The sequence below is a fragment of the Pristis pectinata genome, chromosome 2, assembly GCF_009764475.1.
Source record: "Pristis pectinata isolate sPriPec2 chromosome 2, sPriPec2.1.pri, whole genome shotgun sequence".
Taxonomy (NCBI): Eukaryota; Metazoa; Chordata; class Chondrichthyes; order Rhinopristiformes; family Pristidae; genus Pristis; species Pristis pectinata.
The window spans coordinates 17,518,857-17,531,627 of NC_067406.1; the positions used below are offsets into that span (position 1 = coordinate 17,518,857).

The 12,771-nt window shown below is 44.6% G+C and overlaps 1 protein-coding gene across 5 annotated transcripts in view; it reads left to right on the forward strand.

The window, feature by feature from the left end:
- The window catches only part of rnf24 (ring finger protein 24), a 137,952-nt gene that overhangs the window by 84,908 nt on the left and 40,273 nt on the right, over window positions 1-12,771 (forward strand). For all 5 annotated transcript variants that reach the window (XM_052032455.1, XM_052032437.1, XM_052032464.1 and 2 more), the window contains 2 exons: window positions 1,847-1,889; window positions 9,903-9,944. In XM_052032455.1, coding sequence (XP_051888415.1) covers window positions 1,847-1,889; window positions 9,903-9,944 — 85 coding nt within the window. The remainder of the gene's footprint in view (window positions 1-1,846; window positions 1,890-9,902; window positions 9,945-12,771) is intronic.

The following is a 12,771-nucleotide window of genomic DNA, read 5'->3' on the forward strand; positions in this document are numbered from 1 at the left end:
AGAAACAGTTCCAACACCTCTTGCTGACACGTCTTTGGGGGCCCGAATCACACCTCTGATCCCTCACCACCATGTGATCCCCACTGATGAACCCCACCCTCACTCATAGTGGAACCCAGCCCGATTGCATGTCCAGCTCGTGTTGTTGTTCACTTGTTGAATCTTTCCCAGATGTTATCCCTTCCCTTCATCTCCATTCTTTCGATTTTTCCCTTCCTTTGATCCCTCCCCCTGGCTGTTCTTGAGAACTTGGTGGTGGGCGTTGTTCTGGAATAGCTGGCACATGGTCGTGACGATGTTGGCGTAGTGCTGTTAGGTGGGACTTCCAGGATTTTGACCCAATCACAGTTTATGGAAGGCCAAAATGGCGCTCTGTATATGGGACTTGGAGCGCTGGACTCGGGGAAACTTGCAGATGGTGGTGTACCCTGTTCACCTGCTACCTTTATCCACCTCAACATCAAGGAGCTTTGTTTAGGAAGTGTTCCCATAGCAGCGTTGGCAGTTGTTGCTGCATGCCCGATAATATGTACAGGTAGTGTACCTTCAAGCAGGCATGGGCTTTGGAAGTCTTCAAAATCAAGCATTTCTTCAGTACATTGCCCTTTGACGTGTCAACCATGTACCAGCCTTACAACCTAATCAGTCACTAAGAACAAGTTTTAGTGGTCATGATCCTCAATTTTGAGAGAGATGGTTCAGAAGGCACAGCATTGCCCAGTGTGAAAGAATGTCACCCAGACAATCTAAGGTCACAATCCATGCAGGATTAACTGAGCTCGCTCAAAGCAGCAATGCAACCAGCAGGAAATCAACCGTTACTGCTGCTGATTGGTGACCTGAGGCAAAAAGTGATGTTGGTTGAGGACAAAGCTCAGACTCGATATGTACTCCACACCCCACAGCGTTTGGACGAAGTAACCTGTCATTTCACCATTTGGTATTGATTTTAATTATCATTTGTTGCTTGTAGTTGCTGCTCAGTGCTTATGATGATATTTTGTATTTAGATCAATCAGAATTGTTTTATTTTATTTCCCATTTATGACATGCCCAGTGTGATCCTGATTTGTGAAACCTATCAGTTGCAACTCCTGAATTTAACAATGTCCTAGATACAAAAACTTAAAAGGAGAGGCCAGTGTCAGTTTAACCATCTCCGCACTCTCTCAATCTTGGCACTTGCTCCCTGCTACAAGCTTATATGTATTTAGAGACAGAAGTCTAAACACACAACAGTGTGAGAAAGTACCAGACTCATGTGATGCAAAACCATGATCGGATGGTTGTTTCTTGTTCCCATTCATAGCAAGGCAGCTCTCCACTGCTGTCCACACCCATCCATCCACCTTTACATTCAATCACTTTGACTGCATTCATGGATAATCACGACAGGCACTATCTATATTGGGCTGAAGAATTGACTGAAGAATGGATGTTGCAAACCAAACCTCAAGATTAACAATCGGTTCCCTGATACACTATGTTAGTTGATGGTAACAGAATGGGTGTATATACGTGTACATGTTTTTATATGTGCATTTATATATGTGCATATGTCAGTGCACATGCACCCATGTTTAAGCATATATGTATGTGCCTGTACACGTATGTGTATGTGCATAGCAAGAATCATGTATTGTGCAAATGTGTGTGCATACATAAGCATGAATGTGTATGTGAACACTTCTTGTGTGTATTTGTGTGCCTGAACATAAAAGCCTGTGTGTACACAAATGCATTGCTACAGCAGCTGCTGTTGGAGAATTGTGCTGTACTGTTACAGAGAAGTAATGTGGCTGTTGCAGAAATGACCAACATCCATTGTTTTTGTTTTCCTCCACAGGTTACGGCATCAAGCACACAAGGAGTTATATGCCTATAAGCAGGTAAGACCCAGAGCTACACTAACACAATCAGACAAGTTAATGGTGTCCAGAATCTGTTGACATCCAGTTATTAAAATGCAACTCCTTTGTGTGAATATCCTGTCCTTCACCAAATAACAGAAGTGATAAGATATCTTTATTAGTCACATGTACATCAAAACACACAATGAAATGTATCTTTTGTGTAGAGTGCTCTGGGAGCAGCCCGCAAGTGTCGCCACGCTTCCGGTGCCAACATAGCACGCCCACAACTTCCTAACCCGTACGTCTTTGGAATGTGGGAGGAAACCAGAGCACCCGGAGGAAACCCACGCAGACACGGGGAGAACATACAAACTCCTTACAGACAGCAGCCGGAATTGAACCCGGGTCGCTAGCGTTGTGATAGCATTATGTTAACCACTACACTACAATTTACTCTACCACACAATCTCCATGTGAAGGAAGAAAGGGCTTTAAAAAGTACCTCAGGAGGTGGTTTCACAGCCAATGGAGCTCTTTTGAAGTGTAGTCACTGTGTTACATAGGATGATCAAAGAGCAGCAGTCCCAACATCCTGCTCAACACCCATTTCCCCTATGTTACCGGTTGCCAAACAGTATGAAGGTCTCTATTCCATCATTTAATTAACTAATAGAGCCTAGGTCCCAGAAAAAGATGTCTGGGGATCCCCACTTCTCATATTCCACCAGTTCCTTGTTCCACCATGCCCTTTCTTTGAACTTAATATTCAGGGAGAATTTCTGTTTCGAGCACATATCAGGGCAGCCTTACAGCATTGGAGACCTCTTTAACCATCGTCAGATAGGACAGACGGGTCAGGAAGGAGTCTCAAAATGGCTGCGGCCTCGGCTGGTTTAATGGACCATGAAGGACATGCATTTGCCTCATAGCCCCTCAAACCCTCCTCTAATCTAGGACTGAATCAGCAGTCTGACCCAACAGGTGACTTTGTATTAGCAATAGAGGTTGCAAAATAATGGTATAAGAGGACATTTGCCTGAGGCTTCAGACATTAGTAGGAAGAGTAGGGACTTTTTCACAACCTACCATTCCTACACCTGATTTATGAGCAAACATTGATTACATAAACGATAAGGTGTCCATCCCCAAAAGGCAAACACTTCTTAATGGCTATAAAAATACCTAACAGCTGTCAGCTCACCTTTGTGGTAATTAGTAACTGTGACTAATACTGTTCAATTCAGAAGAATCACGTGACTGGCAAATCACCTCTTCTTCTTAGGCAGTCCCTCAGGGTCAAGGATGACCTACTTCTATTCCAGCTTGAGGTGGGCTAACAAGGTCAATGTTGGATCAGCAGACTCTTCCACGGATGGGGCAGGAGGTAGCCGACAGGGCGGCTGGGTAGTTTGTGAGGTGGTGCATTCTCTCCACTGTTTCTGCTGGGTTTCCGTGTGCTCCCACGGAGGTTCTCCATACCATTCTGAATGTTCCTTCTCCACTTAAGTAGTCAGAGGTCAGAGATTCCAGGGAGTCTGTGGGAATGTAACAATTCTTCAACAGAGTTTTGAGCACATCCTTAAATCATGAAGTCCAGATGAAGGGTCTGGACCCGACTGTCCATTTCCCTCCGCAGATGCTACCTGACCTGCTGAGGTCCCCTGCCTCTTGTTTGTTGACCCAGCATCTGCAGTGTATTGTGTCTCTTTGAATCATTGTGGTCATTTCCACCTACAACAAAGATCAAAATAATGGCTGAGTCTGATGTCGGACATGCAAACGACATGGCCTGCCCAACATAGCTGACTGAGAGCAAAATGATGTTAAGTCAGTACCCCACATTGTTTCTGTTACTAATTATTGAAGCAGGAATGTTGAAATGATATTTTTGTCAATAAGTGTTATCTTGAGGGGCGTCTGCACTGTTCATTCTTCAAAGATATGAAATCGTCATCCTGGAATTGATTCAGTATGTTAAACCAGAACAAACAGTTAAGATCCTCCTTCCATTCATCTGTGTATTGACAGCCTGAAATACTGCTGAAGTTGGTAACAACTCTTGAATTTGGCAGTGGTGTTCTTTTGGTAGTCTTTAAATAATTTACCTTTTTTCTTTAGAAAACCAAACATGTGCTTTGATAATATTATGAGGCCTCAGTCACTCTGGGGTAGTATCTGCCACTGGGATTTGGGAGCAGCTTTAGCCTGGTCCAACTGAGACAGGACTAGTGGATCACTGGTAGTGGTGCTAGTGCATCACACGATTCATTGGAGCTGGTAGTGTCATCTGGACATGGACAATCTCAGCATTGATGTGAACGTGAGAAAAGTTCATGCACAGGAAAAGTGATGTTATAAGATGGGAGAAAATCTTGAAAAAATAGAGCTTGAAAACAATAGGAAATATTTGCTTGTTATGACAGAGAGGCAAGCCATTCTTCCCGTCAGTTCCATGCCAGCTCCCAATGGAATAATCCCATCAGTCTCATACCCTTCTCCTGGTCCCCTGCAACTTAGCTACATGTCAACACCCCTTTAATACTTTTACCACTTACCTACTCTAAGGGTAGTTCACCGTGGCCATTTAACCTTCCAGCACATCTTTGGGATGTATGAGGAGACCATGCAGACACAGGGAAGGAATGCAAGCACCTGACACATCACCAGAGGTTGGAGCACGTAGGTTGGGGGAGAGAAAGAAAGTAGTTTGATTCTGTGACTAGCTGCTGCTATATCGTATCACCTTTAATAGGGTAATCTGTGGAATATTAGGTATATGTGTTTCACTGAAAATTAAGTACGGGCAGCTAAGGTGAAGAACTGCGGATGAATAGAACAGCAAAGAGAGGATTAAACCTGAAGATTAACTGTATGGGTAATAAAGGAGAGGAGAACATAAAAAGCCTGGGGTGTTCAAACAGAACCACAAATCAGGCAAAGTGTGAAATCAATTTTTTTCAAAAAGTAAAGGTGGTCACAGTCTCTCTCCTTGAGTAGGGGCAAGTTTTTCACAAGGGACTGGTGGGTATGTGGAACGAGCTGCCAGAGGAAGTGCTAGAGGTGGGTACAATTACAATATTTATAAGACATTTGGACAGGTACATAGATAGGGAAGTCTTAGAGGGATATTGGCCAGACGCAGGCGAATGGGACTTGCTTCGTTAGACTATTGTTTACTGACTACAGCTCCACCTTCTTTACTATAATTCCAAGCTAACTCATCACCAAACTCCTGAACCTGGGACTCAACACCCTCCCTTTGCAACTGGATCCTTGACTTCCTGACCACAGACCACAATCAGTGAGGATAGGCAGCAACACCTCTGCCACAAATACCCTCAACACTGGTGCCCCACAAGGCTGCATCCTCAGCCCCCTACTTTATGCTCTATACACTCACAACTGCATGGCCAGATTCTGTTCTAACTCCATCTACAAATTTGCAGATGACACCACTGTAGTGGGCTGAAACTCAAATAATGATGAGTCGGAGTACAGGAAGGAGATAGAGAGCCTAGTGACATGGTATCACAACAACAACCTTTCTCTCAATGTCAGCAAAACAAAAGAGCTGGTCATTGATTTCAGGAAGGGGTCAGTACACATGCTTCTGTCTACGTCAACGGTGCTGAGATCGAGAGGGTTGAAAACTTCAAGTTCCCAGGAGTGAACATCACCAATGGCTTGTCGTGGTCCAACCACGTAGATGCCATGGTGAAGGCAGCTCACCAGTGCCTCTATTTCCTCAGGAAGCTAAAGAAATTTGGCATGTCCCCTTTGACCCTCACCAATTTTTATCGATGTAGCATTGAAAGCATCCTATCCAGATGTATCACAGGTTGGTATGGCAACTGCTCAACCTGGGACCGCAAGAAATTGCAGAGAGTTGTGGACACGACTCAGCACATCACAGAAACCAGCCTCCCCTTCACGCACTCTTCATGGACTCGCTGCCTCAGTAAAGCAGCCAACATAATCAAAAACCCCATCCACCCCGGACATTTTCTCTTTCTCCCCTCCCATCAGGCAGAAGATGTAAAAGCCTGGAAGCACGTACCACCAGGCGCAAGGACAGCTTCTATCCTGCTGTTATAAGACTATTGGATGGTCCCCGGCACGATATAATGGACTCTTGAATTCACAATCTAGCTCGTTTATGATCTTGCACCTTATTGTCTGCCTGCACTGCACTTTCTCTGTAACTGTAAAACTTTCCCTTGTACTACCTCAATGCACTGATGTAATGAAATGATCTGTATGGATGGATGGTATGCAAAACAAAGTTTTTCACTGTACCTCAGTACATGTGATGATAATAAACCAATTTACCAATTTAGGTAGGCACCTTGGTCAGTATGGACAAGTTGGGTCAAAGGGCCAGTTTCCATGCTGTATAGCTCTATGACTCAAGATCAAGAAACTGAGTTGTATTGGCTTATAAATAAAGAACGTTAAAGGATGGGCCATACAGGGACCACCAAAATAATAATAAAAATGGCAGAGGTACTTAGTTGCAGATTTTAGTGAAAAGGAAGTGATGGAATTGACTCTTTCATTGAGAATGAGATTAAATAGGGTGGAGATAATTAATGCAGCTGTAGATCTAAAACAGCAAAAAGCCCCAAGCCTGGATGGTACAACCCTCTATGTTCTTCAAGAAAGTGGGAGTGCATGTGTGTGTGGGTGTTGGTCATGGTCAGGGTGCACTTGATAGAGGAGTCAGACAGCACAACAGCCCACCATATCCAAGCTATCAAGAACGCATCCGTATTCCAACACTTGGCCCTTAGCCTTCTATACTTTGACGATTCAAGGGCAGCACAGTAGTAAGATAAGATATCTTTATTAGTCACATGTACATCGAAACACACAGTGAAATGCATCTTTTGTGTAGAGTGTTCTGGGGACAGCCCACAAGTGTCGCCATGCTTCCAGCGCCAACATAGCATGCCCGCAACTTCCTAACCCATACATCTTTGGAATGTGGGACGAAACTGGAGCACCCAGAGGAAACCTACACAGACACGGGGAGAATGTACAAACTCCTTACAGATGGCGGCCGGAATTGAACCTGGGTCACTGGCGCTGTAATAGTGTTATGCTAACTGCTACAGTAGACCCACTGCCTCACAGCTCCAGCAGCCTGGGTTCAATCCTCACCTCAGGTGCTGTTTCGTAGAATTTGCATGTTCTTCCAGTGACTGTGGGGTTTCCTCCGGGTGTTCTAGTTTCCTTTCACATCCCAAAGACATGCAGGTTGGTATGTTGCCCTGAGTGTGTAGATGAGTGATGGAATCTGGATGGAGATATGGGAATGTTGGGAGAAAAAAAATAGAATTAGTGTGGGCTGAATATTCTGTGCTGTGTGGCTCTAAAGAAGAAGTATTTTTATTAAAAATACTTCTTCTTTAGAGAGCAGTGAATCCCTGGAATTCCCTAACCCAGAAGGTTGTGAAGGCAAGATCATTAAAGAGGAGGGAGATAAATTTTTAAGAGAAAGTGAAATTGAGGATATGGGGAACTGGCACAGAAGAGGAGATGAGGGCTGGGATAGATCAGACATGATCATATTGATTGACTGGGGAGGCTTGATGGGCCGAGTGGCCTACTCCTGCTATTTTCTTATGTTGTTATGTTCTAAGTGACTTGGACAGGTTGGATACTGAATGGAGTCATAGAGTCATGCAGCACAGAAACAGGCCCTTCGGCCCAACTGGTCTATGCCAACCAAGATGCCCCATCCAAGCTAGTCCCATTTGCCAGCATTTGGCCCATCTATAGCTATATTAAGAACAAAAGGGTAGCAAAGGTCATCTTAAAGATCAGCATGGTCATCTATGCGTGGAGCCAAAAGAGATGGGGGAGATCCTAAATAAATTTTTTCATCCGTATTTACTCTGGAAACAGACACAGAGACTATAGAACTGAGGCAAAAGAGTAGTGAGGTTATGGACCGTATCCAGATTGCAGAAGAAGGGGTGCTGGGCTCTTAAGGTGAATGAAGGTGGATAAATCCCCAGGGCCTGACAAGCTGTCCCCTCGGACCTTGTGGGAGGCTAGTGCAGAACTTGCAGGGGCCCTGACAGAGATACTTAAAACGTCCTTAGCAACGGGTGAAGTGCCGGAGGACTGGAGGATAGCTAACGTTGTTCCATTGTTCAAGAAAGGCTGTAAGAATAAGTTGGGGAAATTATAGGCTGGTGAGCCTGACATCAGTCCTGGGTATGTTATTGGAAGGTTTATAAGGGACAGGAATATATAAGTATTTAGAGATACCAGGCCTGATTAGGGATAGTCAACATGGCTTTGTGCATGGTAGGTCATATCTAACCAATCTTATAGAGTTCTTCAAGGAGGTTACCAAGAAGGTCGATGAGGAAAAGATGGTGGACATTGTCTACGTGGACTTTAGCAAGGCCTTTGACAAAGTCCTGCATGGGAAGCTGGTCCAGAAGGTTAAGTTGCTTGGCATTCAGAATGAAGTAGCCGATTGGATTCAACATTGGCTGAGCGGGAGAAGCCAGAGAGTGGCAGTAGATGGTTGTCTCTCTGACTGGAGGCCTGTGACTAGTGGTGTGTCACAGGAATCAGTGCTAGGTCCATTGTTGGTTATCATCTATATTAATGATTTAGATGATAATGTGGTAAACTGGATCAGCAAATTTGCAGATGACACCAAGACTGGGGGCGTAGTGAACAGCGAGGAAGTCTATCAAAGGTTGCAGCATGACCTTGACCAGCTAAGTAAATGGGCTGAAAAATGGCAGATGGAATTTAATGCAGACAAGTGCGAGGTGTTGCACTTTGGGAGGACAAACCAGTGTAAGACTTACACAGTGAGCAGTAAGGCTCTGAGGTGTGCAGTAGAACAAAGGGATCTGGGAATACAGATCCATACTTCCTTGAAAGTGGCGTCACAGGTAGATAGGGTCGTAAAGAGAGCTTTTGGCACTTTGGCCTTCATAAATCAGAGAATTGAGTACAGGAGTTGGGATGTTAAGTTGAAGTTGTACAAGATCTTGGTGAAGCCGAATTTGGAGTATTGTGTACAGTTCTGGTCACCTACCTATAGGAAAGATATCAATAAGCTTGAAAGAGTGCAGAGAAAATTTACAAGGATGTTGCCGGGACTTGAAGTCCTGAGTTATAGGGAAAGGTTGAATAGGTTGGGACTTTATTCCCTGGAGCACAGGAGAATGAGGGGAGATCTTATAGAGGTATACAAAATTATGACGGGTATAGATAGGGTGAACGCATGCAAGCTTTTCCCCCTCAGGTTGGGTGAGACTAGAACTAGAGAACATAGGTTTAGGGTGAAAGGTGAAATATTTAAGGGGAATCTGAGGGGAACTTCTTCACTGAGACGGTGGTGTGAGTGTGGAACGAGCTGCCAGCAGAAATGGTAGATGCAGGTTCAATCCTAACATTTAAGAGAGATTTGGATAGGTGCATGGGTGGTAGGGGCTTGGAGGGATATGGTCCGGGTGCAGGTAGATGGGACTAGGCAGAAGATCAGGTCGGCATGGACTAGATGGGCTGAAGGGTCTGTTTCTGTGCAGTAGTGCTCTATGACTGTATGATTCTAAACCTTTTAAACATTTCCTATCCATGGACCTGTCCAACTGTCTTTTAAAAGTTGTTATTGTACCTGCCTAAGTGTTTCTACTTTTGGGGGAATCCACATCTAGACGCAATAAGTATAAAACATTCACAACAAGATCCGGGGGGAAATAAGAGGAAATCTCGTCACTCAGTTTGTGATTGGAATGTGGAACTCTTTTCACGCAAAGTGATTGCAGCAAATAACTTGACTTGGGAGGAACAGGAATGGGACCATGGGAACAACTGAGATAAGGCAAATGGAACAAGAAGTGATTTATGAGGAATGTAAACATCAGAAGAGAACGGTTGAGCTCATACAGATAGATTGCTGCAATAAATAACCGGCAAGGCTTTATGTCTGAATCACTGTGAGTTTTATTGGCTGATACTTTGTAAATGTCGGACGTTTTCTCAGTGTGACTCACTGTGCTCCTCTTTGCTTTGCAGGTCATACTGAAAGAGAAAGTAAAAGAACTCAACTTGCATGAGGTAAGGGGGGAGTCTGGGCTCCCTAGTTAACTCTCAGTGCCTCCACCCCACACCCATTGGCCACAGGGCAAACAGACCTCACCCTCTGGTGCCCCCTCACCCAGTCACCTGGCAAAGGCCAGACCCTGTGCAAAGTTCAGGTGCAGGCCCACGTGTTGTTGTATCATTAAATAAAACACAGCAGGTCAGGCAGCAGCTGTGAAAAGAGAAACTGAGTTCACATAGATAGAGTAGACAGCCAGTATCTTTTCCCTAGGGTCGAAATGCATAATACTAGAGGGCATGCTTTTAAGGTGAGAGGGGGAAAGTTCAAAGGGGATGTGCAGGGCAAGTTTATTTACACAGAGAGTGGTGGGTGCCTGGAATGTGCTGCCAGAGGTGGTGGTGGAGGCAGATACAATAGAGGCATTTAAGAGGCTCTTAGATAAGCAAATGAATATGCAGAGAATGGAGGGATATGGGCCATGTGTGGGCAGAAGGGATTAGGTGTCATTAGTTTAATTAGTTCGGCACAACTTTGTGGGCCGAAGGGCCTGTTCCTGTGTTGTACTGTTCTATGTTCTATGACATTTCAGGTCGAGGAGCTACCAGATCGGCAGACATCAGTTGCTTCAAGTGTAGGTTAATTATTGAAGTTGAAATGAGTGGCTGTCCCCAGTGCTGGTGAGAATGTTACTGTTGGGATTAGGCTCGTCACAGCATGCTCATTCCAGCATTTCAACTCCTTTGTGTTTGGGAGCGTCAAGACTGCCCCGACAGTAGATGGTTGTCAAAAGTATTCATCATATAATTCACACCCCATGGTCATTTTAACAAACATTTGTGTGAGCCAGAGGTGTGAGTAAAACCTGATGAAGTAGCATCAAGATCAGAAGACGGTCCGTGACATTTTGTTTTGCAACACCCTTTGTTAATATTACCTCAGGGAGCTGGAGAGGTTAAGGTTGGGCCCACGAGGAAAGCTTGCTCAACCTTCTGAACAGGACAGCTCTGGATTTTCCCAAACTTCTCCAAAAGTTTCTTCTGAAATACCCTACGGGATTAATTGTTGATGAATTTATATTTATGGCACATGAGTGGAAACATGTGCGGTGAATTTACTTTAGTGAAAACCTCGTCATTTCAAAGAACTTAATCCAGACAGCACTCAGCCTTTGTTTAAGAAAAAGAGCTTGTTAGGTACTTCCTGTTGAGAGGAACCTTGTGTCTGCACTTCCTCTGACACTTTATATCTTTGCTTGTAATAAAGAGGCCAGAGCTGTCCAGTGGAATGTAAGTAAGTTTGTTGGATATGAAGGAGTTTGCTGCAAGTTTAACAAATGTGTCCACAAGAAAGACTGCAGGTGCAGTTGGAAACCTGGAGCAGCACACAAAAAATGCTGGAGTTGATTTTTCGGGCTTTGGCCCAAAATGTTAACTGTTCATTTCCCTCCATAGATGCTGTCTGACCTGCTGAGTTCCTCCAACATCTTTTGTGCTTAACAAATGTGTTCTCTTTTTCCTATCTGAATTTCAATGGAACCTCAGCAGTGGGTTTTTCAATGCTTCAGCTTAGCACGAGTAAGAATACCACACTGTAGTTAGGCTGGTCTATGTGTATAAGTGAAATTTCCAATGTCAGTAGAGTAACTATTTAAATGTTATTTAATGCAATATTCAGTGATAGCTGGAGGCCAAAAGACAGTTGTTGCTGGGTGTGGGTTAAGGAAAGGGAAGAGTTAAAAAGGTTAAACCAGTTCCACTGGTCTGAGGGGGTTCTAGAACAATAAGAACATCTTGAAGACACAAGAGGCTGCAGATGCTGAAGGAACTCAGCAGGTTAGATTGCATCTGTGGAGGGAAATGGCCAGTCAATGCTTTAGGTCAAGACCCTTCATCTGGACTGGGCTCTCCATTTCTTTCTAGAACATATCTTGCCCCACTAAACTAATATGTCAACTCCATCTTGCCCCCCCCCCCCCCCTTGTCCAGTCCTTTCCCACGTACACCCAGGACACCTTGCATGATCTCCACCATCTTAACAACTCCCAACTCCCTGGCCCCCACAGCTTTGTCTACACCATGGACATCCAGTCCCTATATACTTCCATCCCCCATCTGGAAGGCCTTAGGGCTCTCCATTTCTTTCAAGAACTTCTGGTACTTTTAGTCATAAGAGTCATAGAGCAATACAGCACAGATACAGGCCCTTTGGCGCAACGAGTCCATGCTGACCATAGTGCCCACCCAGCTAGTCCCAATTTCCTGCCTTCAGCCCATATCCCTCCAAGCCCCACCCCTCCATGTACCTATCCAAGTGCTTCTTAAATGATACTTTTGTACCTGCCTCGACCACTTCCTCTGGCAGCTCGTTCCATATACTCACCACCCTCTGCGTGAATAAGTTGCTCCTCTGGTCTCCTCTCACCCTAAACCTATGCCCCCTAGTTTTGGGCTCCCCCCACCCTGGGGAAAAGACTGTTACCAACCACTTCATCTATGCCTCTCATAATTTTAAACATTTCTATAAGGTCGCCTCTCATTCTCCTACTTTTCAAGGAATAAAGACCTCGCTTGGCCAACCTCTCCCTGTAACTCAGGTCCTCCAGTCCTGGCAACATCCTCATAAATCTTCTCTGCACTCCCTCCAGTTTAACCACGTCTTTCCTTTGACAGGGTGACCAAAACTGTACACAGTACCCCAAGAGTGGCCTCACCAACAACTTATACAACTGCAACATAAGCCATATAACAGAGCTGAATGTCTCAACACACCTTACATAAATATAATTAAAATGTAAAATGAGGCCACAAGAAGTTATTAGGACAGGTGGCCAATAAGTTGGCC